The 22,165-nt window shown below is 40.4% G+C and overlaps 1 protein-coding gene across 1 annotated transcript; it reads right to left on the bottom strand.

Annotated features, from left to right (window-relative positions):
- Positions 1–1,758: 1,758 nt before the first annotated feature.
- On the bottom strand, positions 1,759–19,347 carry DEFB1 (defensin, beta 1). The gene is made up of 2 exons (XM_006895027.1): positions 19,284–19,347; positions 1,759–1,910 (listed from the first exon to the last, which is right to left on the bottom strand). Exons 1-2 carry the CDS (start codon positions 19,345–19,347, stop codon positions 1,759–1,761), a joined length of 216 nt encoding a protein of 71 aa, XP_006895089.1.
- Between the last annotated feature and the right edge of the window lie 2,818 nt (positions 19,348–22,165).

Raw genomic sequence — 22,165 nt, forward strand, 5'->3', positions numbered from 1 at the left:
GGGATTCATATAGTTCAGCCTGTTATGTAAACTTTAGGATTAAGACTGGTTTAGCCAGTCAGGTAGAAAGGATGCAGAAATTCAAGGGAACATAGAATGGGCAGAGAAGAGAAGGCACAAAGAGCATCAGCTGTATCCTGTTGCAAAACTTACCATAAGGGAGTTTTACTTCATAGTAACGTTCACCAGATATTGACCCAGGGAACAAATACTAGTTTGAAGGGAAGAGCTAGATTAATTGTATTATTCATTCTGGTCCTGAACCTACAATTTGTGATGACAGTGTTCCTGATCACATTCCATTATCATTTGACATCTTCAGAGATATTAGGTGGGTAAAAATTTAAAAATATGTGCTTTTGGTCCCTGAAGAGCTCCTAACATGAAGATAAAATTAGTACAACCTCACTAACTGAGGAATGTGAGATGAATATGTAAATGTGTATGTTTTATCCCCCAATGCTCTTCAGGAGTCAGGTTTTAGGGGAGACCTTAGTAGCATTAAAAAGAATCCACAGAAACTGAGTGCCCTTGTCTAGACACAGGTTCCTGCACTAGGAAGCTTGATACAGGGGACACCTATTATGACTTTCATAAGATGCTAGACTTTCAGATACAGAAGAAAACAGGACTTTCTTCCAGAATCAGTTAAGAATGCCTTCCCCTAAAGCTGGCACTTTGAATTTGGACATCAAATGATGAGAGAATAAATTTGTTAAAACCAAAAAAGAATCCAGTTGTAGAAAATCATTGCCACCAACAGTTTTGTTCAACCAAGTCTGGGAGTTTAGTTCAACCTAACATGAAAAAGCCACAGTGGAGGACTTCCATATCTTAAAGATGGAAGTTGATGGTAGACTTGAGACTTCTTTTCAAATGGAATGGGTCTAAACTATATTTTATCTCTTTAGGGGAAGGGAATCACATGCTGTGTATATGTTAAAGAGAGTAGAAATTAATGCTACAAAATAAATCAGCATATTATTCTACCTCAACTTTTCCCTCACAGGAGAGGTAAGTCTAACTCTATCATTGTAGTTGTCGTACACTTTCGAGTTGGTACACATAGTTGAATTTCCAGTGGATTTTCAGAGACAGTTACTTGAAGGGGAGGAGATTGCCCATCCTTTTTCCATGGAGCAGCTGTTGGAGTCGACCACTTGCATTCAGGATTGGAGTTCAGCTTCTTACCACCAGACCTGAGCTATGACATTGAACTTATGGCATAGAATAAATGAAATGTAGATATATGAAGTACTTTTGTTTGGGGCAACTATTTTATGTAACTGATCTAAGAACCCAGATATTAGGTCTACACAATGAAAGCTAATATTATATTTTAATGGCAATATTGAAGATTCTAAAATGGTAAAGTTGATTGATCCACCCACTATGGTAAGTTCAAAAAGGAGAAAGGCAACAACTCGACTCTGCAGAAGTTCTTTTACTGATGGGACCACTACATTTGGATGAGCTTCACTTAATAAAGGGGAAGGTCCTGAGTCATGAAAAACATGTTGGTTTTATAATAAAATCAAGTGGACATGGTATAGCTAGCTCAAGCCTTAGTCATCATTTCCACAATTTCTGGGCCAAGCAGATCATACTTCTGCTATACTTTCTTAATCTCTTCCAAAATGAGGCACATGGTTTCCGTATGTCTGGAAGTTTATTTCAAAAGGAGGTTTTCATTTATTAAAACAATAATTACAAATACTTCACTTGACTCCTGCCTTCATTCTTCTAGTTACTCCCATATCAGAATAAGCGGATGCAGCACTTGGCCTTGCCGTTGTAACAGGTGCCCTCCATTTTGCTGTAGCTCGGGCAAGGAGAGTAGTTACAGGTTCCTCCTTTGTCAGCACATACAAACTGGTCATACCTGTGGCCGAGACCTGCAAGAAGGGAAAGAAAACAGGTGAATGGTAGTTACGACTATTTTGTGGCATTTGGTTAAAGTACGACATACAACTTCTCTTGAAAAGAAGTTGAGAGTTTCTCTTCCATGAAGTCAGTGCTCAATTGGTCTTTAGGGATGCTGATCAACTAAGGCATCCGAACAACTCACTCAATTTAAGGATTTTCTCAGTGATTGTTAAAACCTAAAGCTGAAAAGGAGAGTTTTGCATGGGAGTTTCATCTATAAAGAAAACCTTATAGTTTAATGTCTAGAACAGTACATAGATAGCGAACTGCCAGAGGTTCAAGCAGGATTTAGAAGAGGCCATGGCACCAGATATCACTGCTGATGCCAGATGGATCCTGGCTGAAAGTAAAGAATACCAGAAGAATGTCCATTTGTGCTTTATAGACTATGCAAAGGCATTTGACTGTGTGGATCATAACAAGTTGTGACTGATGTTGAGAAGAATGGGAGTCCCAGAGCATGTAGTTGTGCTCATGTGAGGGAAACATACACCTAGACAAGGAGGCTGTTTTGTGATCAAAGCAATCTTCACACACACACACACACACACACACACACACACACACACACACACTGCATTCTTGTTGTAAGGTCTTGCCCAGGTCAATTTTGACTCAGAGTGGCCTTACTTACATGTAACATAATGAAACACTGCCCAAGTCCTGTGCCAGCCTCAAAATAATTGTTACTTCTGAGCTCACTGTTGCAACCACTGTTGTCAATCCATCTCATTGAGGGTTGGTCTCTTCTTTGTTCTTTGCTGACCTTCTTCTTTATCAAGCACAATGTCTTTCCTTAGGGACTGTTCCCATCTGATATGATGTCCAAGGCATGTGAGACTACGTCTTGTCATTGTTGCTCCAAAGGAGCATTCTGAACGTAGATTTTCCAAGAGAGATTTGTTTTTTACTTATGGCCGCCCAAGGTCTACTCAATATTCTTTGCCAACAGTATAATTCAAAGGTATCGTTCTTCTTTAGCCTTCCTTATTCAACTTTGCCTACATATGACACATTTAAAATATCATGGCTTGGTTCAGGTATACTTTAGTCTTCAAAGTAGAGCCTTTGCTTCTGAACAAATGAAAGGGATCTTTTGCAGTATATTTGCCCAATGCAGTACGTCATTTGATTTACTAATTGCTGCTTTCATGAGTGTTAATTATGGATTCAAGTAAAATGCAATGTTAGACAACTTTAATCTTTTCTCCATTTATCATAATATCACTTAGCCCATCTCTGTCTGACTGTAAGACAGAATCCTTTCTACTTTATTTCCTGGAAATAATGATATGTTTCTAGGAGGTAACTGAAACTTATAAATTTTCAAACACTTTGCAATCATGAAGTCTTCTTCATGGCTTATGTATAATATTCCTCCACTTTCCTTTTGCTAAAAGTCCTTGGTAACACAAATTATTAACTGAAAAGTTTTTAACTTGAACTCAGCCAGCAGTACCATGACAGAAAGGCCTAGCGATTTGCTTCTGGAAATATGATAGCCAAGTAACTCTGTGGAACACAACTCTCTTCTGTAATAAGTGAGATTGCTATGAGGTGGAATCAACGCAATGTCAGTAGATTTGGTTTGGCTTTGATTTTTCTTTATGCTACGTGAGTAAAAACAACAAATGCAGTCATAGATTTTGGAGTCTGGATGAACCTCAGATCTCAAATAATTCCACCTCTTTATAATCTCCTCCCAAGAGGAAGGTATTATGGTCCATGAATGATGCTATTGCTATGCAGCCAGACATGGCAAACTGTCTAGTTGGAATCAATGCACAGTTGACCCTCCAATGGGATTCCAGAGGGAATGGCAAAAGCAGGTACAAATGTAAGTCTCCTGACCTCTCTCTGCCCTATTTCCTTATCTCATCTAGAGCTATGGATGTCTGTGTTAGTTAAACATTTTGGCAATGTCTGGAGATAATTGTAATTGTCACGTTATGTGAGAGTTAAAGTTATATGCCACCTTGCCTCACCTAGGATTCTCTATGGTTTGACAGATATTGCACAGTTATCCTCCATTCTGTGATCTGATATGACCAGCCAATTAGTTGAAAGGAGAGTTTCCTTGGGGGTGCAGCCTGCCTTCACTATATATGAATGTTGTGGCAAAATGTGCCCTTTCTTGAACCTGCATCCAACTTGTCATCTTCTGATCTCCTGCTTTTGTTACATGAGGCCACAGTCTGCGGCAAATTGGATTCATCAGTCTCTGCAACCATCCGAGTCAGGAGCATCCTCCAGCCTGATGCCTGACCTCTGGATTTGGCACTGGCCACTTTTCACAACTGTATGAACTATTTCCTTGAAATAAATCACTCTCTATTTAAACACATACACTTCACTCTTTTTGGTCCTCTTTAGAGCCCAGCCTAAGGTATTTGGTACCAAGATTAGTTTTAGAGAAACAAAATTGTACAGAGAAATTGTATTAATTGGTTCCCAAGTCTAGCTAGTCTTAAAGGTGCTGATCACTCTGCCTCTAATATTACAGAGGTTCCTACTAACCATGGTGTGAGATGGTAACAAAATTAAACGCTACGCTGTTGAGTTAGGTAATAGTGACCCTACAGGGCAGAGCAAAATTGGGATTCCTAGATATTTCTCTTCAAGAGCAGTTGAGGGATTAGAATAAGTGACCTTTGATTAGAAGGCAAGTGTTTTAATTACTGTACCACCAGGGCTTCTGAGAAGACAATGGGAATATTAAAGATATTGCTACCAATAGACTAAATACTTGTGAGAGACAAGGATTTTGAGAACATACTTGTGACAAACAGGCTCTTGTTGTTTACATATTTGATATGCTTCTATATTTTTGTCAGAAAGATAAGAATAAGGAAGCTGGTTGATTAATCCTACTTTCATTAGACAAAGTGATAGAAAGAATGGGTAGAGAAAGTTTCAGAGCCACACCTCAGCACTGCATAGAAGATCTGAAATTTGCTACTTATGGCTTGAAAGAAAGTCTCATTTGTTGTAGCAACAGAAGTCCAGAGTTCCATCATAACTTTGGATGATGATAATGTCAATTGAATTTCTAACTTTGCTATTGAGTTGGAACAGACTTGTATCTGATCCTCCAGAGGATTTTCATGGGCAGTAACTTGCACTAGAGGATACTACCCATACTTCCTTGGTGGAACATCTGGTGGATTCACAATAGTGACTCTGGAATTGCCATGCAGATTTTTACTACTAGACTGTTTAACTATTTGCTTAGCATCTGTATGTTGAACCATTCTTCTAGGAGGTTCCTATATCATAGAAATGGCCTAGTGGGTAGGGAATTGCACTGCCAACCCAGAGGTGAGTGATTACTTTGAATCCAACATTTGCTCTGAGGGAGAAAGATGGACCTTCTCTATGCAACCACAGCCTCTGAAAACTTCTAGAAGGTAAGGTACATGATGGTTACAACTTGACAGCAATGAGGTATATATATTGTACTGCAATCCTGAAGGCATATGGTTCAAATTTACTAGATGATTTACAGGAAAAAGATGGGCACTCTCCTCCTGTAATTTACTGCCTCTGAAAATCTGCTGGAGGGTCAGCTATGGGTCAGTTCCAACTCAAAGGTAAACAATTACAGCAAATATGTTGTTGTTATGTGCAACTCATAGAAACCCTCTGTAAAATAGCTCTAAGCCCTTCTCTATCCTGTGGCAATCTTACTGTCTCTGACACGCCTACGCTCATTACCCTAGTCACTGAATCAATCCATCTCATCAAGGGTCTTCCTCTTCTGCGCTGTCCCTCCACCTTCCCAAGCATGACATCCCTCTCCAAGGACTGGTCCCCTTTTGCAACATGTCCAAAGTAGGGCAGACAAAACTTCAGAATCCTTGCCTCCAAGGAGCACCCTGGTCTCACCCTGTCTTTGTTTGTTCTCCTAGCAGTCCATGGTATATTTGATACTCTTCTCCAGAACCACAGCTCAAAGGCATCAATTCACCTTCTATCATCCCTAGTCATTGTCAAGTTTTCCGATGCATAGCAAGTAATTGCAAAGAATATGTGGCCTGAATCAGGTGCCACCCTAGTCTCCAGACTAACATCATTGCTCTTCAGTACTTTGAGGAGTTCTCTGACAGCAGACTTTCCCAATGCAGTTTGTCCTTTAATTTCCTGGCTTCTAGTACCAGGATCAGAGCAAGGGAACACTGCATGGTTCAAAATTGGGAAGGGCGTAGGCCAGGGATGCATCCTATCTCCATACCTTTTCAACCTATACGCAGAACAGATTATCTGGGAGGCTGGGCTCTATGAGGAGAAATGTGGGGTCAAGACTGGTGGACGATTTATCAACAATCTGCGTTATGCAGATGATACAACCCTGCTTGCTGAAACTGAAGAGGACCTGAAGCACCTACTGCAGAGGGTCAAGGACTGCAGCCTCCAATATGGATTGAGGCTCAATGTCAAGAAGACAAAGATTCTCACCAGTGGACCAATTGGCAGCAACAGGATGGATGGTGAAGAGATTAAGATTGTTCACAGCTTTAGTTTGCTTGGCTCCACAGTCAACACTCTTGGCACCAGTAGCCAGGAAATTAAAAGGCACATTGCCATGGGAAAGTCTGCTGTTAGGGACCTCTCCAAAGTACTGAAGAGCAATGGTATCTCTCTGGAGACTAAGGTGCGTTTGATATAGGCCGTGGTCTTCACAATCACTTGTTATGCATCAGAGAGTTGAACAATGACCAAGGAGGATAGAAGGAGAATTGATGCCTTTGAGCTGTGGTGCTGGAGAAGAGTATTGAGAATACCATGGACTGCTAGGAAAACAAACAGATTCGTCCTAGAAAGGGTTAAACTGGGTGGCTTCTTGGAGGCAAGGATTCTGAGGCTCTGTCTAACATACTTTGGACATGTTGTGAGGAGAGACCGGTCCTTGGAGAAGGACATCATGCTGGGGAGGGTGGAGGGACGGCGCAGGAGGGGAAGGCCTTCTATGAGGTGGATTGATGGACTGGGATAATCAGGATGGGAGTGTCAGAGATAGTGTGATTGGCATAGGACAGAACAAAGTTTATGGCTGTTGTACATAGGGTCGCTATGAGTCGCAAGCAACTCAATGGCACATAACAACAACAACAACAACAACAGTACCAAGAGTGTTGATTGGAGAGCCAAGAAAACTGAAACTGTTAACAATCTCATACTCTTCATCATCTATCATGATGCTGCCAATTGGGCCAGTTGGGAGAATCTTTGTTTGCTTGGGTTTCAATGCAATAGAAGGCTACAGTCCTTGACCTCCTGCACCAAGCACATCAGGTCATCCTCAGTTTCAGCAAGCAGGGTTGTGTCATCTGTGTAATACAGATTGTTGATGAGTCTTAGGTGAATCCTGATGCCACATTTCTCCTCATACAGCCTAGCCTCCCAGATAATCTGTTCTGCATATATATTGAAAAGGTATGGAGATAGGACACATCTCTGGTATACACCCTTTGCAGTCTTGAATCATGCAGTGTTTCCTTGCTCTGTTCTGATGACTACCTCCTGGTCCAAGTATAGGTTTCACCTAAGGAAAATCAAGTGTTCTGGGATTCCTATTCTTCTCAGAGTCAAATATATAAATATGAAAAAAATTAGTTTTGATTTTTCTATAATTAGAAGACTTCATATGGAATTTAAAAATCAATTAACTCTATATTTAAAATGAAGAATAAAATAATATGATTATAAGATCATATTCTTAAATGCAGAAAAACATTTGAAAAGTTTCAAAATAGATACATGAGGCTTTTTTGCAAAAGTGAAAAAATTACTTTTTAAAAGCACAAATACTGTATGTTGTTGTGATAAGCTGCTGTGTTGGAACTGACTCATAACTGATCCTCCAGCAGGTTTTTAAAGGCTGTAAATTGCATGGGAGGAGATTGTCCATCTTTCTCCCATGAAACAAGTGGATTCAAACAGCCTATCTTTGGATTGGCAACACAGCACCTTATCCACTAGACCACCAGATATTGTAGCATACCGATTATATGAAATATCTAGAATTTAGCAAATGTTTAGAGTCCAAAGTTTATACTTGCATCTCCTGGTAGGGTTGTGGAAGCCAAAATAGGTGGTGCCTGACTCCTAACTACTATTGCAGGGATCATAGTAGAGACCCCTGGATAGACTGCAGCAAAATATAGCACAGAACTAAAATACAAAAATGGCCAAACTTACTGCTTCAAGAGAGCCTGGTAGAACCTTTAACTACAGGCCTTAGTCATCCTTTGAACCTGGAATGAAATCCCCCTCCATGATTCAAGCTTCAATCAAGTAACAGACTTATAAAGCAGACTAGTAGGCTCAAGGCAGAACTCAGAATAACCAACCATCTAAAGTTTAAAAAGCAACATTTGTCCGAAGATAAAATCTGAAGGCAGCAAGATGTTGGCTAGAAAGATTAATGGAAATGAAAATGAGGAAGTGGGAAAGTGAGATTTCACTGTAAGTATTGTAATCAATGTTATAAAGCAATATGTGGATGAATGGTTGAATGGAAAAAGAATTTACTTGGTAAACTTTTACTCCAATGACATTTTTTAAAGAGGTACCATTAAAACCAGCAGAAAACAAAAAACCCTTAGTAAATTAGAGATTGAAGGAAGCTTCCTTAATCTGATAAAAGATATTTACAAAAGCCTAGAGCAAATAGGACCCTAACTAGTCAGACATTGAAAACTTTCCATTTGAGATTGACAGTAAGGAACATGCCCTATCACCAATTCCCTTCAGCTTTGCACTCAGAGTAGTAGCCAGAGATGTAAGATAAAGAAAAATAAACAAAAGGTACCAGGATTGAGAAGAAGGAAATAAAATTGTCACAATTTATATACATGATGATATAAAGTTTATATTCAAGAAAAGGCAAGAAACTGAAATAAATCCCCTCTCTGTTAGAAAAAGTAAATATGATACTAAAGAGATCATAAAGAATAGCCGAAATATCCTATGTTGTTGTTGTTGTACGTCCTTGGAGAGGGATGTCATGCTTGGGAAGGTGGAGGGACAGCACAGGAAGACCCTTGATGAGATTGATTCAGTTACTGGGGTAATGAGGGTAGGTGTGTTGGAGACAATAAGATTAGCAAAGGATAGAACAGGGTATAGGGCTGTTGTACGTAGAGTTACTATGAGTCGCAAGCGACTTGAGAGTATATGAGGACGACAACAACAACAACAGTTTTTTAAATATTTGTTTTCCCCATATTAATGGTGGCTTACTGCTAAGAAGCTGTGCTACAATCCTAAAAGAATGTTGTTGAATCCACCAGGTGCTCTGTGGGAGAAGGACAGGCAATATCTTCTGCTCCTGTGTCACTGTTTTTTCTTTGAAAACGTGCTGGAGGGTGAGCTATGGTTTGGTTATGAGTTGATGTCACACAATAACAACACCAACAATGTTTAAAGCCATTACCATAAAAATTCTAACAGATTAATTTGTGAAACTTGGCAAACTATTTCTAGTATTTACATGGCAATTCAAAGGACCAAGAATAGCCAGGACACCCTAGAAGAAGAAGGTGAGAGGACTTGCTCTACTGGATTTCAGGGCTAATTATAGAGTCACTGTAATTATGGCAACGTGGTGATGACAGAGGCAAATGGAAGAGAATAAAGATGCAGAGACATCCATGCAGATATTAGGTGGGCGTTGGGGCAGGGAGGTTTGATGAAGAACAAAGGAGAGCAGCAGAGCAGTGTGGGGAAAACAGCTTTATTTTGGTAATTGTACCTGGGATAGTTGCATTTTCACATTAAAAATAAAAGCAAATAAACTTGCTACCTCATGCCACATAAATAAAAAATAAAAACAAACCATTGCCCCTGAGTCAATTCTGGATCATAGTGACCCTACTTGATAAGATTAGAACTTCTCACAGAATTACTACTTTATAAATCTTTATAGAAACAAAATGCATCACCTTTTTTCCTGAGGAGTGGCTGGTGGGTTAAATCAGCTGATCTTGTGGTTAACAGCCCACCTCTTAATCCACTGTACATGCAACGCTCTTTAAGCACACAACAAATCATCTCCAGATGGATTATAAACTTAAATGTAAAAGGAAACATAGTAAACTTGTAGGGGAAAAAAAATTAGAAAGTTTATGGAAAGTAAGAAGTGAGATTTCTAAAAGAAGATTCAAAGTACTGTCCCTAAAGGCAAATATATAACATTTAATTACATCAAAGTAATAATAAAAGACCTCTGTCTAAAGAAATCTTCCATTATAAGAGTGAAAAATCAGACCCAAATAGATGTTTGTACCTAATAAAATGGAAAAAAATATTTGTATCCAGAACATATAAAAGAACAATAAAACCCCAATAAAAATTTAATAAGAACATTTATAATTTATTGAGAAAATTAGTGAAAACAAACACACCACAAAAGTAATCTCAGTGGGTAAGGTGTTTTGATGAAGAAGGTTTACTGTGGCTCAGAGAGAGAATACAACAGGCACCTGGTATAGAAATGAGCTTGAACCCATGACCCTGAGCTTAAGAGTCTTATATTCTAATTGGCAGCCTCATGATAGAGAAAAGATAATTGTTATTAATAATTTCATCTTGCTCAGATCCACAATCAACACTCATGGCACCAGCAGTCAGGAAATCAAAACACAAGGTGATTTAGGAAAGACTGTCAGTGACCTCTCCAGAGTGCTAAAGAGCAACGATGTCAGTCTAGAGACTAAGGTGTGCCTGATCCAGGCTATGGTCTTCTCAACTGCTTGTTGTGCATCTGAGAACTAGACAATGAACAAGGATAACAGAAAAAGAATCAGTCTTTGAGTAGGGGTGGGTGCTGGAGAAGAGTGTTGAACATACCACAGATTGCCAAGAAAACAAACATGTCTATCCAGGAGGAGGTAAAAGCAGATTGCTCCCTGGAGACAAGGATTTTGAAACTCAATCTCACGTGTTTTGGGTATATTGCCAAGAGGGACAAGTCAGTCCTTGGAGAAAGACATCATATGTGAAAGGGTATAGGATCAGCACAGGAAAGGAAGACCCTGAATGAGTGACTATGGCAGTGGGGTCAGATGTGTGGGATATAATGAGGTTGGCTCAGGATAGGGAAAGGTTCAGAGCTATTGTTCATAGGGTCAGTATGAGTCATAGTCAATTCAATGAAATATAAGACAATAATACCAAGGAGTTTTGCCACCAATCCCAAAATAGGCATTTTGAATCCACCAGCTGCTCCACGGAAGACAGATGGACACTCCCCTTCTGTGTGATTTACAGTCTCTGGAGGGTCAACTATGAGTTGATTATACATTGATGGCAATGAATTAGAATTTTAAAAGAAGTAAAAAAGGGTTAATCTTTGCTATTTATCATAGAAATGCAAATTAAAACTCTAATGAGAGACCACTACATATACCAGCAGTATTAAATGAAATGATTAACAATGTCCAGCATTGGTAAGGATACACAGCAACAGGAACATTCATTTACTGCTTGTGGGAGTGAGTGTAAATAAATGTATTTTGGAAATTAGTGTGGTATCTGTTAAGATAGTCTACTGTGTAAGTTATGACCTGCCAGCAAGTCTACCTCTGCATACAGCCAACAGAATGAATACCAAAACCAAGATACATTACTCGATATTATTATTAATGTGGTGAAAGTACAAAACTATCAAGGAAATTATTCCCATGACATTCAAGCTAGTTGTTACACTTACGGGAATGGAAGGTTGTAACCAGGAAGTCTCAAGAAGGGCTTCCCAGGTCTATTTCTTGGCCTACATTCTGGTGACAAGGGTCTCTTGTAGCAAAGAGTGTTGCATGCTGTGTTGTGAACCAAAAGGTTAATTGTCCAAATCCAACATCTGTTTCAAGTAAGACAGACGGACAGTCTTCTTCTCCTGAGACTTGTAGTCTTGGAAATTTGCTGGAGGGTACCTCAGAGCCAGAAATATCTCCATGGCTGACGGTATGTGTTCCAGCACTGTTTGCTTTACAATAATTAAGTAAATGGCACATTCATGTCTTGGGCATCTTCTGGATGTTTTACAATTTTAAAAGAGTTGTTTCTGGAAAAGGTGCTTCTGAAGAAATTGCTATTTCTAGAGCCATGAACCTCAGCCACAGCCTCCTGGCCCAATTCTAGCTTCTTTCTTCTTCACTGCTTTTTCCCTTTGTCAAGAATCTTAACAATCTCTTTGAATTTGGCTTCCTTTTCTTCTTTTGTCCTTATTAAATGGCCTGAGAAACATAAGCTACCATGCACCTTGTTAGCTTCCATGAGCCAGAGCAATATAGAAATGAGAGAAGCATCTGGTAAATAAGAATAAAGAATGGGGAGGGAAGGAAAAACAGTTCTACTGGGAAAACAAGATTGAGTTCATTTCTACACTTGCTAGCTTAGTAGTTGTTTAGTTCCAGCGAGTTGAGCAGCATTCAAAGCGGCCCAATGAACAACAGACCTGAATTCCATCCTATCCTATGCCTTCAGCACTGTTACTGATACACTTGAGCCCTTGGCTACAGTCACTGTGTCAATCCATCTCGATGGGGGTCTTCCTCTCTCTTCACTCACCCTCTACCCTTTAAAGCAAGTTATGCTTTTCCAAGGAATAGCCTCTCCTAGCAACTTGTCCAAAGAATAAGAGATGAAACTTTGTCATCCTTGCTTCTGGCTGCACCTTTTCCAAGACATAACTGTTCATTCTTTTGGCAGTCTGTGGAATATTCAGTACTCTTCTCCAACACCACAGATCAGAGTGAGTATCAATTCTTCTTCTGTCATCCTTATTCATGTTCCGCTCTGAGATGCACAGGAAATAATTGAAAAGACCATGGCCTGAATCAGGCACACCTTAATCTTCAAACTAACATCACTACTCTTTAGTACTGCTAGATTAAAGGGTGACTCAAATAGAAATTTATTGGGTCAGTAACTGGTGAGCCATCAATAATTTTAGGTGCAACTGTAAAACCAACTCTTTTCTATAGAAAGAAGTAGTAGTAGGTGTTGGCTGAATCAAAGAAGGCAATTTTTATGAAGTATTAATAGAAGTAAACAAGCTAGGAAATATTAGTTGGGCTGTCTTAGAAGAAAACAACAGGATGTCATGAAAGTGAGCATATGACAGCTTCAAGGTTTATGGTCTTCAGAAAAGAATAAATCTGCATATAGGATATATGGTCAACAATCTACTAAAATGAAATATAAGCTCCGGTGGCCTGGTGATAAGGAGCTGCACTACCAACTCAAAGGCATGCAGTTTGAATCCACCAGCATCTCCTTGTAGAAAGAAAGGCAGTCTTCTCCCGTGTAATTGACAGCCTCTGAAAACCCGCTGGAAGGTCAGCTCTAAATTGGTTCCAACCTGATGGTACACAACAACAACAACAATAACAACCCAAAAATAAAAAGTCAGCTGTTGGAAACTAAAAAAAAAAAAGAATAAGAAAAGAGACTATGAAGAAGAAGAAGAATTGGACACACAGAGCAGCATGAGGGGAATCTTTGGATCTTAAATAAAGTCAATGCAATCGTTGCTGCTAAGTCATTGCTGCTAAGTCAGAACCAACTCATAGCTGGTTCTCTGCCAGTTTTTAGAGGCTGTAAATTTCACAGGAGGAGAGTGCTCTTCTTATCACTGTGAGTGTTTTATGAAAGAATGAAGAAAACACAAGTTCTGAGCCTCCCAGAAAATTAGAGGCAAGGACTGAGAGAATGAAATAAGAAAAAAAATAATAATTTTTCCTCTTCTGTCATTCTATTAAACATCTATCCAAAGGGAGGTCTGGTGGCCTAATGGCAAGAGGCTGTGCTGCAATCCCAAAGGTACAAGGATCAAATCCATCAGATGCTGTGCTGGAGAAGGAGGGGCAATCTCCTCCTGTGCCAATTGGATCTGATTCAATGGTACACAATAAGAAAAACAAAAAAACCCCCTCCCTATCCAACATCTCATGTTGGGACAACATGCTGGTCTTCATATTATATAATTAGAGTGAAAATGAAGCCCTGAAAGAGTTCTAAAAGGGAAAATTGGAAAACTTGTCTTGAGTCAATTGTGATTCATGGAAACCTGGTGTGGAAAGAGTAGTGATCTTGAGGCTGCGCCCTTACTTTTTGGGGTGCCTCTGGGTGAGTGTAAGCTTACCAGCTTAATAGTCCAATGTCTTTACTGTGTGCACCACCCAGGGAACCTTGTTGACTAAAATGCAAATTTCTTAAAATAAAAAACTATCAAGCAGAAGATTGACGTATTGGGGGTAGGTGTATCAGAGACAAGTAAGATTGGCACAGGATAGAGCAGGGTTTTAGGCTGTTGTACATAGGGTTGCTGTGAGTCACAGGCGACTCGACGGCGCATAACAACAAATAAGCAGGAGAAATGATTTGTCTGAATGAGGAGGGTTTTGAGGGAGGACCTTGTCAGGATCCATAATTCTCTGCTCCACCCAGGATGGAATGGAAGAATCTGCAGTAAAAAGACAAGCTTGGATAGAGGGTCAGCAACAAGGTTTATGTGACTAATCAATTTGAATTGTGTGAGGTACAAATATGGGGGAGTCAAGGAATGCAATCTAGATTTTTTTGCAACAGTTTGGAAAGAGTCCTACACCTACGACGTCAGATAAAATTATCCTAGCAGTCAGAGGTGGGAACTGGGTTAACAACAGTGTCTTCCTGTCAATTTTCCACTGGGCTAGTTCCTCTTTAAGGCCTGATTTTAAGGCTGCAGGGGCTGTGTATCTGAGGCAATGTGTGTTTTTTTCCGGATGAATTCAGAGACCATGATCATAGCAGGCATTTTCCATGAAGCTGTTGCCAGAGGTCAGATAATTTGAAGGAATTAGGCCAAGAAGGTTGGGGTGGGGATTACAGAGTCAAACACTCCAGGAATGTGCAAGGGAGGACCAAGTAGAGCTGGAAGTCATTTTGCCAAAAGACTTATTTTAAAGGGAAAAAACCCCCAAACCGGACCAGTCTGCTAACCACATCTGCAGGGCCCTGGGGCGAAAGGAAAGGATGTTGAGAAATCACCAGTGTGTGCATTAATGAGCTTGGCTAATTTTGTTCCACTGGAGTCCTGATGAGGGAGCTCTGGAGGTCCAATGGTAAGGAGTAGTGACGGCAACCCAAAGGCGGGCAGTCGATTCAGATCTACCAGCTGCTCCTCAGGACAGTGATGAGCAAACTCTGAAAACCTGCTGGAAGGTCAGTTATAAGCCGGTTCTGATTCAGTGGCAATGGGTGGAGCTTTTGGTAAGGAGTGCGGATGACCTGGGGCAAAGATACACGTAGAATAGAATGGATTTGCTAATGAAATAAAGTCCTAAATTGCCACCTTGCTCTTTTCCAGCTAGTCTCAATACTATAGCCAAACTGATCTTGGATAAAACCACTTCTGGTTATGCAGCTCTCATAGTTTAAAGGACTGTAGAGGTTCCCTCAGGCGCAGCTGCTTGTGTATGCCCTGTAAAGCCTCCCTTGAGCTGTCCCTAGAAGACCGCGGCACGTAGGCAGAAGGTGCCAGATTCCTCTCCTCTCCGGCCTCCTTCAGGCAGCTCAAGCATGTCCTGTGCCATGAGAAGCGGCGTAGAGTTTGTATTTCAGTTCTGACTCTGCCTGCTACCAGTCCTGTGTTTTTAGAAATACAATCTACAGAATGAAAGTAACAACTTGCTTTTCCTCAGAGAAGTATTGTGAGGCTTAAATTAAGTGATAACGACAATTTTTATTCCTCTTTATCTCAAGGGTTCCTTATATGCTCTCCTTTCTGTCTAGTTTGTCCTTGTTCTCCGCGCCTCTCCCCACCTTTCATTTAGAGCTTCAAATTTTGATGTTCATGGCAGCTAGGCATATGAGAGAAATATGTGAAGTAGGGTGACTGTGATGACTTGGGGAGTGAGTGCTTTATCTGAAGGGAAAAAAAAAAGAATTACCTAGTTGCAAGCCATTTTTGCCAGGTAGGTATGTTGCTAGATTTTTAATTTATTTTTTTTTATTTCCTCTCAAGAGGACCTAAGAATCTGAATTTTATGTGATACAACAACTCATTGCCACAGAGTCAGAATAGATTCATAGTTGGTGCTCCCATAGGTTTTCAGAGGCTGTAAATCTCACAGAGGAGATAATGCGTTTTTCTTCTATGGAGCAGCTGTTGGATAGCACCATGTGCCTTTGGGATGACAGTATCCTCTAGTCTATCATCTCCCTCTTACACGATACCACATGGTTTTTAAAGGTTATGAGATAATTAAATTTTTCTTTTAAAACATGCAGTGCACCGTAACTACTGCCATTTTCTCCTTCCCTGACTCCTCAAGACCAGGCTGATTCCTGTTGCCCTGGGTTCTTTTATACTCTGTGCTTAATGCCATTTCTTGAGACCGTTGTAATAAAGTAATTAATTATCTAATCAATTGTTCCATGTCATGTTCTGCATTAAGATAATGAAGTCATAAGACCACAAATTTGGGGGAAACTAAGAAAAGAGAGGATAGATAATGTATACTGCATTGGAACAGATGAGGAATAGAACTGCTTAAAAAGAAAAACAAAACAAACACCCAAATTGTTTGCTCACCATACAGATTGAATAGGTATGGAGAAAGGATACAACCATGACACATATCCTTCCTGATTTTAAACCACATAGTGTTTCCTTGTTTCATTTGGACAATTTTAAACCACATAGTGTTTCCTTGTTCCAGTTGGACAATAGCTTCATGATATAGGTGTAGATTTCTCATGAGCTTAATTAAATGTTCTGAAGTTGTTTTTTTTTAAAAAAATACCACAAATTTGAGGGTTTTTTTCTTGCACATGTCCAGTCTTCAGATAAATGCCTATATATTATTGCTGTAAACTAAGAATTTGCTAAATGAATGAACAGCTTCAAACCCTCTTGATTGCCAAAGGGAAGGGCTCCGTTTTCAGAAATCAAACTTGCATTGCGTTGCCATTTGACATCATTCTGGGCTCACAGGAAGACTAATTAAGTGAGAGAAAATTAGTCTGCCATATTTTTACTGATAGAGAAGAAAACTTCTAAAACATAATGTCCAACTTGTTGATTTCAGGGCACTGCAATGCCACAATTTCCATTTGGTACAAGTTTCATGTTCCCCACATGTGAAATGACAAGATTGGACTGGGTGAGCTCTGTTAACTCTTCTAGAAATAGAAGTTCACTGACCCACATGAAGCTCTGGATTGAGTCAAGTCTGGTGCTGGGCCCCCAAAACCACCCTAGAGGAGCAGCTTCTAGCTTCTACCTTGCACTAAACTCTGAGCAGGTAATCATTCTCAGTCTGATCAGTGCACCTGTGTGGACAGTGAGAATAAACAAGGCAGTAACAGCTGCACAGCTACAACAACATCAATAACAAAGGAAACCTCTTAAAACTAGAGTCTAAAGAGTGGTTGCTGCGTGAGCCAGGAAAGAGAGGCAGGTGAAACTGCGTTCTTTAATGAGGAAAACTCTTGGAAGACTCAATACTGCTGACTTTTTCTAGACAGTGATGATCTGACCAGAACATAAAACTTAAGTGGGAAAGTATTTTTACTAAGTATTACCTTTTTTTCTTTCATCCTTTTTGCAAAGGTGACCATCTCTGCTCAGTTGTGGCCTCTTAAAAGCAATCAGTGACCAATATGGATCTGAGGTGCTCACTGCCTTTGGTGTGGAGGCAGAGGTCCTACTCTTCTTGATTTGGGTCAGCTCTATTGGAAATGGCTTCCTGGAGTATCCTTGGGTGCTGGGAAATCATTTACTGGTAGGTTTATCCAGATAGATTTTAGGGGCTGCCTATGTGCTCAATGAATATTGTTGCTATTGATTATCATTGACTTGGCTCCAACTCAAAATGAACTCACATACCACAAAATGAAATGTTATCAGGTCCTATGTCGTGTGCATGAATACTGGCTCTTATTTTTATAATGAATGATCAGAAAGCTTAGCTTTTCCTGTTAACTTTAGAATGTTCAGCTTTAGACCCTAAGAAAAATTTTCATTTTCTGTGCTCTGAGTGAGGTGCTCACAATCATATTTAAAGTTAATAAATGAATAAATACTCTTGGAATTAAAATAGTGGCTTTCAAGCTTTCTAAAATTTGAACCCAGTAGCTACATGAAAGATATTTTTTCATTATTACTCAGTACACTATCAGAATTAAGACTATAATAAAACTGCATGGCCATAAAAGAAGTATTGCCTTTTTTTTTATCCTAATGAAGCATGCCCCCACTCCAAAACCTTAGTTGCAGTCACTTAGTCATTTTTTTTACCCCTATAACGAGTCATGACTGGTAATATTAAAATAAACTAAGCAACAAAAACATACAAACCAATAAGTCTGCATTAGAATACTTTTGTACCTAGTCCTCAGATGGGGAAACTGAAGCATAATTGGAATAAATGACTCATATCTGTGTGATAAAGTGATGACCTGAGGAAACACAGTGAGGACCTTTCAGAGAATTTGAGCTCTTTAAGTACTTTCAAAGTCATCCTCTGCCACAGGCCACCTGCTTTGCAAATGAGGGAACCATGTGCCTTGCTCAAAGCGTGCCTTGACTTAGTGACATAACTGAGATAAATATTTGTTCTAGATTCTTCCTGCAGTAAGTATACTACCTTCACCAGAGTCAGAGATATGAATTCTTTACCCTAGAGTGGCGAGTCTCATCTGATCGAACATAAACCTCCCTTCACCTGACCAGGGATGTTTGCTATCATAGAGAATGTGATCTAATTTCTCAAGAAAGTCAACTTTGTCTGTGAATGCTTGACTGCTCCACATGAGGTGAGTCAAACCCTAGATGAGCTGGCCTGTGGGAGGGGCAGGCAGCACCTTGCCACCAGCAGGGCAGCCAGGGAGGTCCCTCCCAGTGCCCAAGGGTGAACTTGGGGACTGGCAACCCGTGACCTTTCTACACCCTCTGTAAAGAAGAGCTGGCATCTCAGCGTAAGGAGCCACAGTACAGACAGGTTAAGCTCTAGAAGCTAAGACCCATAGAGGGCAGGAGATGCTGGGAGCTGCCTTTGACTGAAGTCACATAAAACACACCCATTTTTCCTGCAGTTGTGTGCCGCTTTCAGGTATCATGGGAGTACCTGAAGGTATTTTGCTGGTAGGCTTCTTTCTGTTGCGTAAGGGGACAGCATGGAGACCCCTAAGGGCTCAGCAAGCTTGTCTACTGCCTTCAGCCAACAGCGATCCTCTAAACTTGGGTTAGAGGCAGGGACAGCACTGCTACTCCATCCCTTAGGACACAGGGTCAAGTGTCCTCCAGTTCACATTGCTCCAGACTTCCTGGCACAGGTACGGAAGGTGCTCCAGAAGGTCTCAAAGCTTACCTGTGGCTGTGTTCAGGCAGAAAAGCAAGCAGACAGTCATCAGAAGTAAATAGGGAGTGTTCATGGTGGCTGGCAGCTGCACCCTGGGATCGAAGGAGCAGGAGAGGCTTCCTGGGAGGCTGAGCTGCGGAAGATTTCAAAGACTGACTGGAGTGTCACAATATATATAGGCCTGGAGGATTGCACAATCTCATAGGTGGCTGTGAAATGAGCTGTTGCAATGCAGAGTGAAATTCTGACAACTAACTTCTCGTGTCATTTCCCCTACAAGTCTACAAGTCATGTGAGCATACTCCTCTGTCTGGTTGTAACTGGATTTAGCTCCTACCCTGAAAACAAGAGGTGGAGGGGCTGTGGGGTGTGGTGCATGAAGACAGTGGGTGGGGAACCAGCTCCTAGTTGGGCAGTTCTGACTGGTTTCCTTGCTCAGGTGAGTTTTCTCTGCATTTCTCACAGTCCTCAGAGAAAGTGCCTTCTAGAAGCTGCCAGCTGAATGTTGTTTTCTATAAAATGACCTCATACATTCTGTCCTCTTAAAAAAAAAAATAGAATCAATTGTAGGACAGAGTTCAGATCCGTTGTTCATAGGGCCACTATGAATGGCAAAAAGTGAAAGGAATCTAAATCTGGGGGAAAGTGGCTTGATTTTCGGGTTCTGCTTATTTTCTTGTAAACCTCGGAGACATCTTGTGTCTTTCAGGTTACTTCTATAGAATATTATTAATTTTGTGATTAATGTGTTTAATATTCAGAAGGCATACTTAAATCCTTGAGCCCTGGGTGGTGCAAATTATGTACGTAGCTGTTAATGGAAACATTGTTAATTCGGTTCCATCCAAGGGCCTCAGAAGAAAAGCCTGGCAACCTACTTCCACAAGTAACCCCATGTATCCCATAGGATTAATATGAATTGGCTTGGTTTTATTTTAAACTTAGTTCAAGTATAAGAAACATTACTGTGTTAACCCTGTACCTCAGTCATGGATATGATGGGGAACCTGGAGACTGTGCCCATGAGTTCTTCAAAAGAAGTGAAATGCTGCAGCCATCCCTCAAGGTTGAAATACTCAGGACACGCCGGAGGACCAAAGTAAGAAAGAGTTCATGCATGCCTACAACAGTACTGTGTGTCCAAGAGAAAGAACATAACAGAATTTAATGTAGGACTTAGTGTAACACATTGCCACTGAAGTGGTTCTAGTGTCAGTTATTTATAACAGAGGTGTGATTTTTTTTACTATCAAAACGTCCCTAGAATGATGGGGAGGCTGACAAAGTTAGAGAGACTACACAAAACTGGGGAACCAGAGAGAAAAGGCTATGAAACCAGCATGGGGTGAGTGGAGACATCTAACTAGGAGAACTGGCATTTGAGGTGAGTGCTGAGTGGAGAGAGCAGTAAACAGAAATGCTAAAGCAGGAGGACAGTTTAGGCGTAGTATGCACTCAGGCCAATATCTGAGGTGTGTATAGACTCTTAAATAGCATGGTTGGATGTTATCCTGATGCAATAGGAATATTCTGGAAGATTTTAATTGGAGAAAATAAATGAAGCCATTGGCATTTTAGAAATAATCTGAGGGAAGTATGGCGGAGGAGTGGAATGAGGCAAGACTAGGCTTGGGAAGATCAGATAAGAGACCAGTGGGGCGATTTGGACTTTAACTAAGTTGGTGCTGAAGGGATGAAAGGAGACATTGATTCAAGAGATCTTGGGGTGGGGGGACAGGAGGGGGCCACGATAAATCATGAGGTTGTACAATTTGATGGGTGGGGGAGGTGGGGGAAATTGGAAGTATCTTGTCTGGAAAACAATGTATTAGAATTTTGTAAATAATCTAATTTATTTTTTTTTAAAAGAGAGTGTCCTCAACTCTCATTGCATTGAATGGGAACAGACTCCTCGCCAACCCTCCAGGGGCTTTTCAGAAGCTCCCAGGGTGACTTGATTCTCTGGCTTCATAACTAGGTAAGGTGATGCCACCTACTGATACAGGGCAAATTGACATAAGAACTGATCCTGAAAAACCATCTGAGTTAAAACAATGTGTCTCTTTGGGCTACTCTAAGAACAGGGCCTAGGTAAAAAATATCAGGTGATAGTAGTTAATTGGGAGGAATAAAGAATGTTAAGTGAGGAGAACATTATGCAGGGAAGTGAGGGCAGCCAGTGAAGTTTGTGATATCCAGTCTGCTACCACACAATGTTTCACAACTGAAAAAAATGTTTCAGTTGTTTTCAATTACTTTGGCCAAGGGAAGAGAAAGCTGGGGTATGTTTATAACTCGAATCTATCATTCATCCGTTAAAAGCTGTCCAATGCAGGATGCTAGTTCCCAGGCAATTCTGCTCCACCATGTGCACAGGTTCTGGCTGTCTTCTGGCAAGTTGGCTTTTGGAAATCAGGCTGATTTACTCAAGATTGGCAAAGGATATTTGAGAGAAAATTACTTCAAGATGCCTGTGGACTATGAATGAAGATATGTGAGAAAAAACAAAAACAAGAAACAAACTTGTTGCAATTGAGTTATGATTTCTGTGTAGTAAAACTGCTGAATAGGGTTTTCTTAACTGAGTAGGACTTTCTAATCTTTAAGGAATCTTTAATCTTTTAAGGAAGTAAATAGGCAGGCCTTTTTTTTATGGCACAGCTAGGTGAATTTGAACCACCAACCTATAGGTTAGTAGTATTATTACCTATTGCTGCTGAGTTGGAATCAACTCATAGCTGAACTTCCAGTGAATTTTCAAAGATGGTAAATGAGGTGGATTGATTCAGTAATCTGTGGTAATGGCTGCAAATGTGTCAGAGACAATAAGATTGGCACAGAATAGAGCAGGATTTATGGCTGTTGTACGTAGGGTCACTATGAGTCGCAGG

Source organism: Elephantulus edwardii, unplaced genomic scaffold, assembly GCF_000299155.1.
Source record: "Elephantulus edwardii isolate Elephantulus edwardi_28Jun2011 unplaced genomic scaffold, EleEdw1.0 scaffold00154, whole genome shotgun sequence".
Lineage (NCBI taxonomy): Eukaryota > Metazoa > Chordata > Mammalia > Macroscelidea > Macroscelididae > Elephantulus > Elephantulus edwardii.

Bases quoted from the DNA above. Each gene is read 5' to 3' on its own strand.
- DEFB1 (XM_006895027.1), bottom strand. From the start codon at position 19,347: ATGAACACTCCCTATTTACTTCTGATGACTGTCTGCTTGCTTTTCTGC. The intron at 1,911-19,283 runs GTAAGCTTTGAG...TCACCTGTTTTC, and splicing joins CTGCCTGAACACAGCCACAG to TTTCCCTTCTTGCAGGTCTC.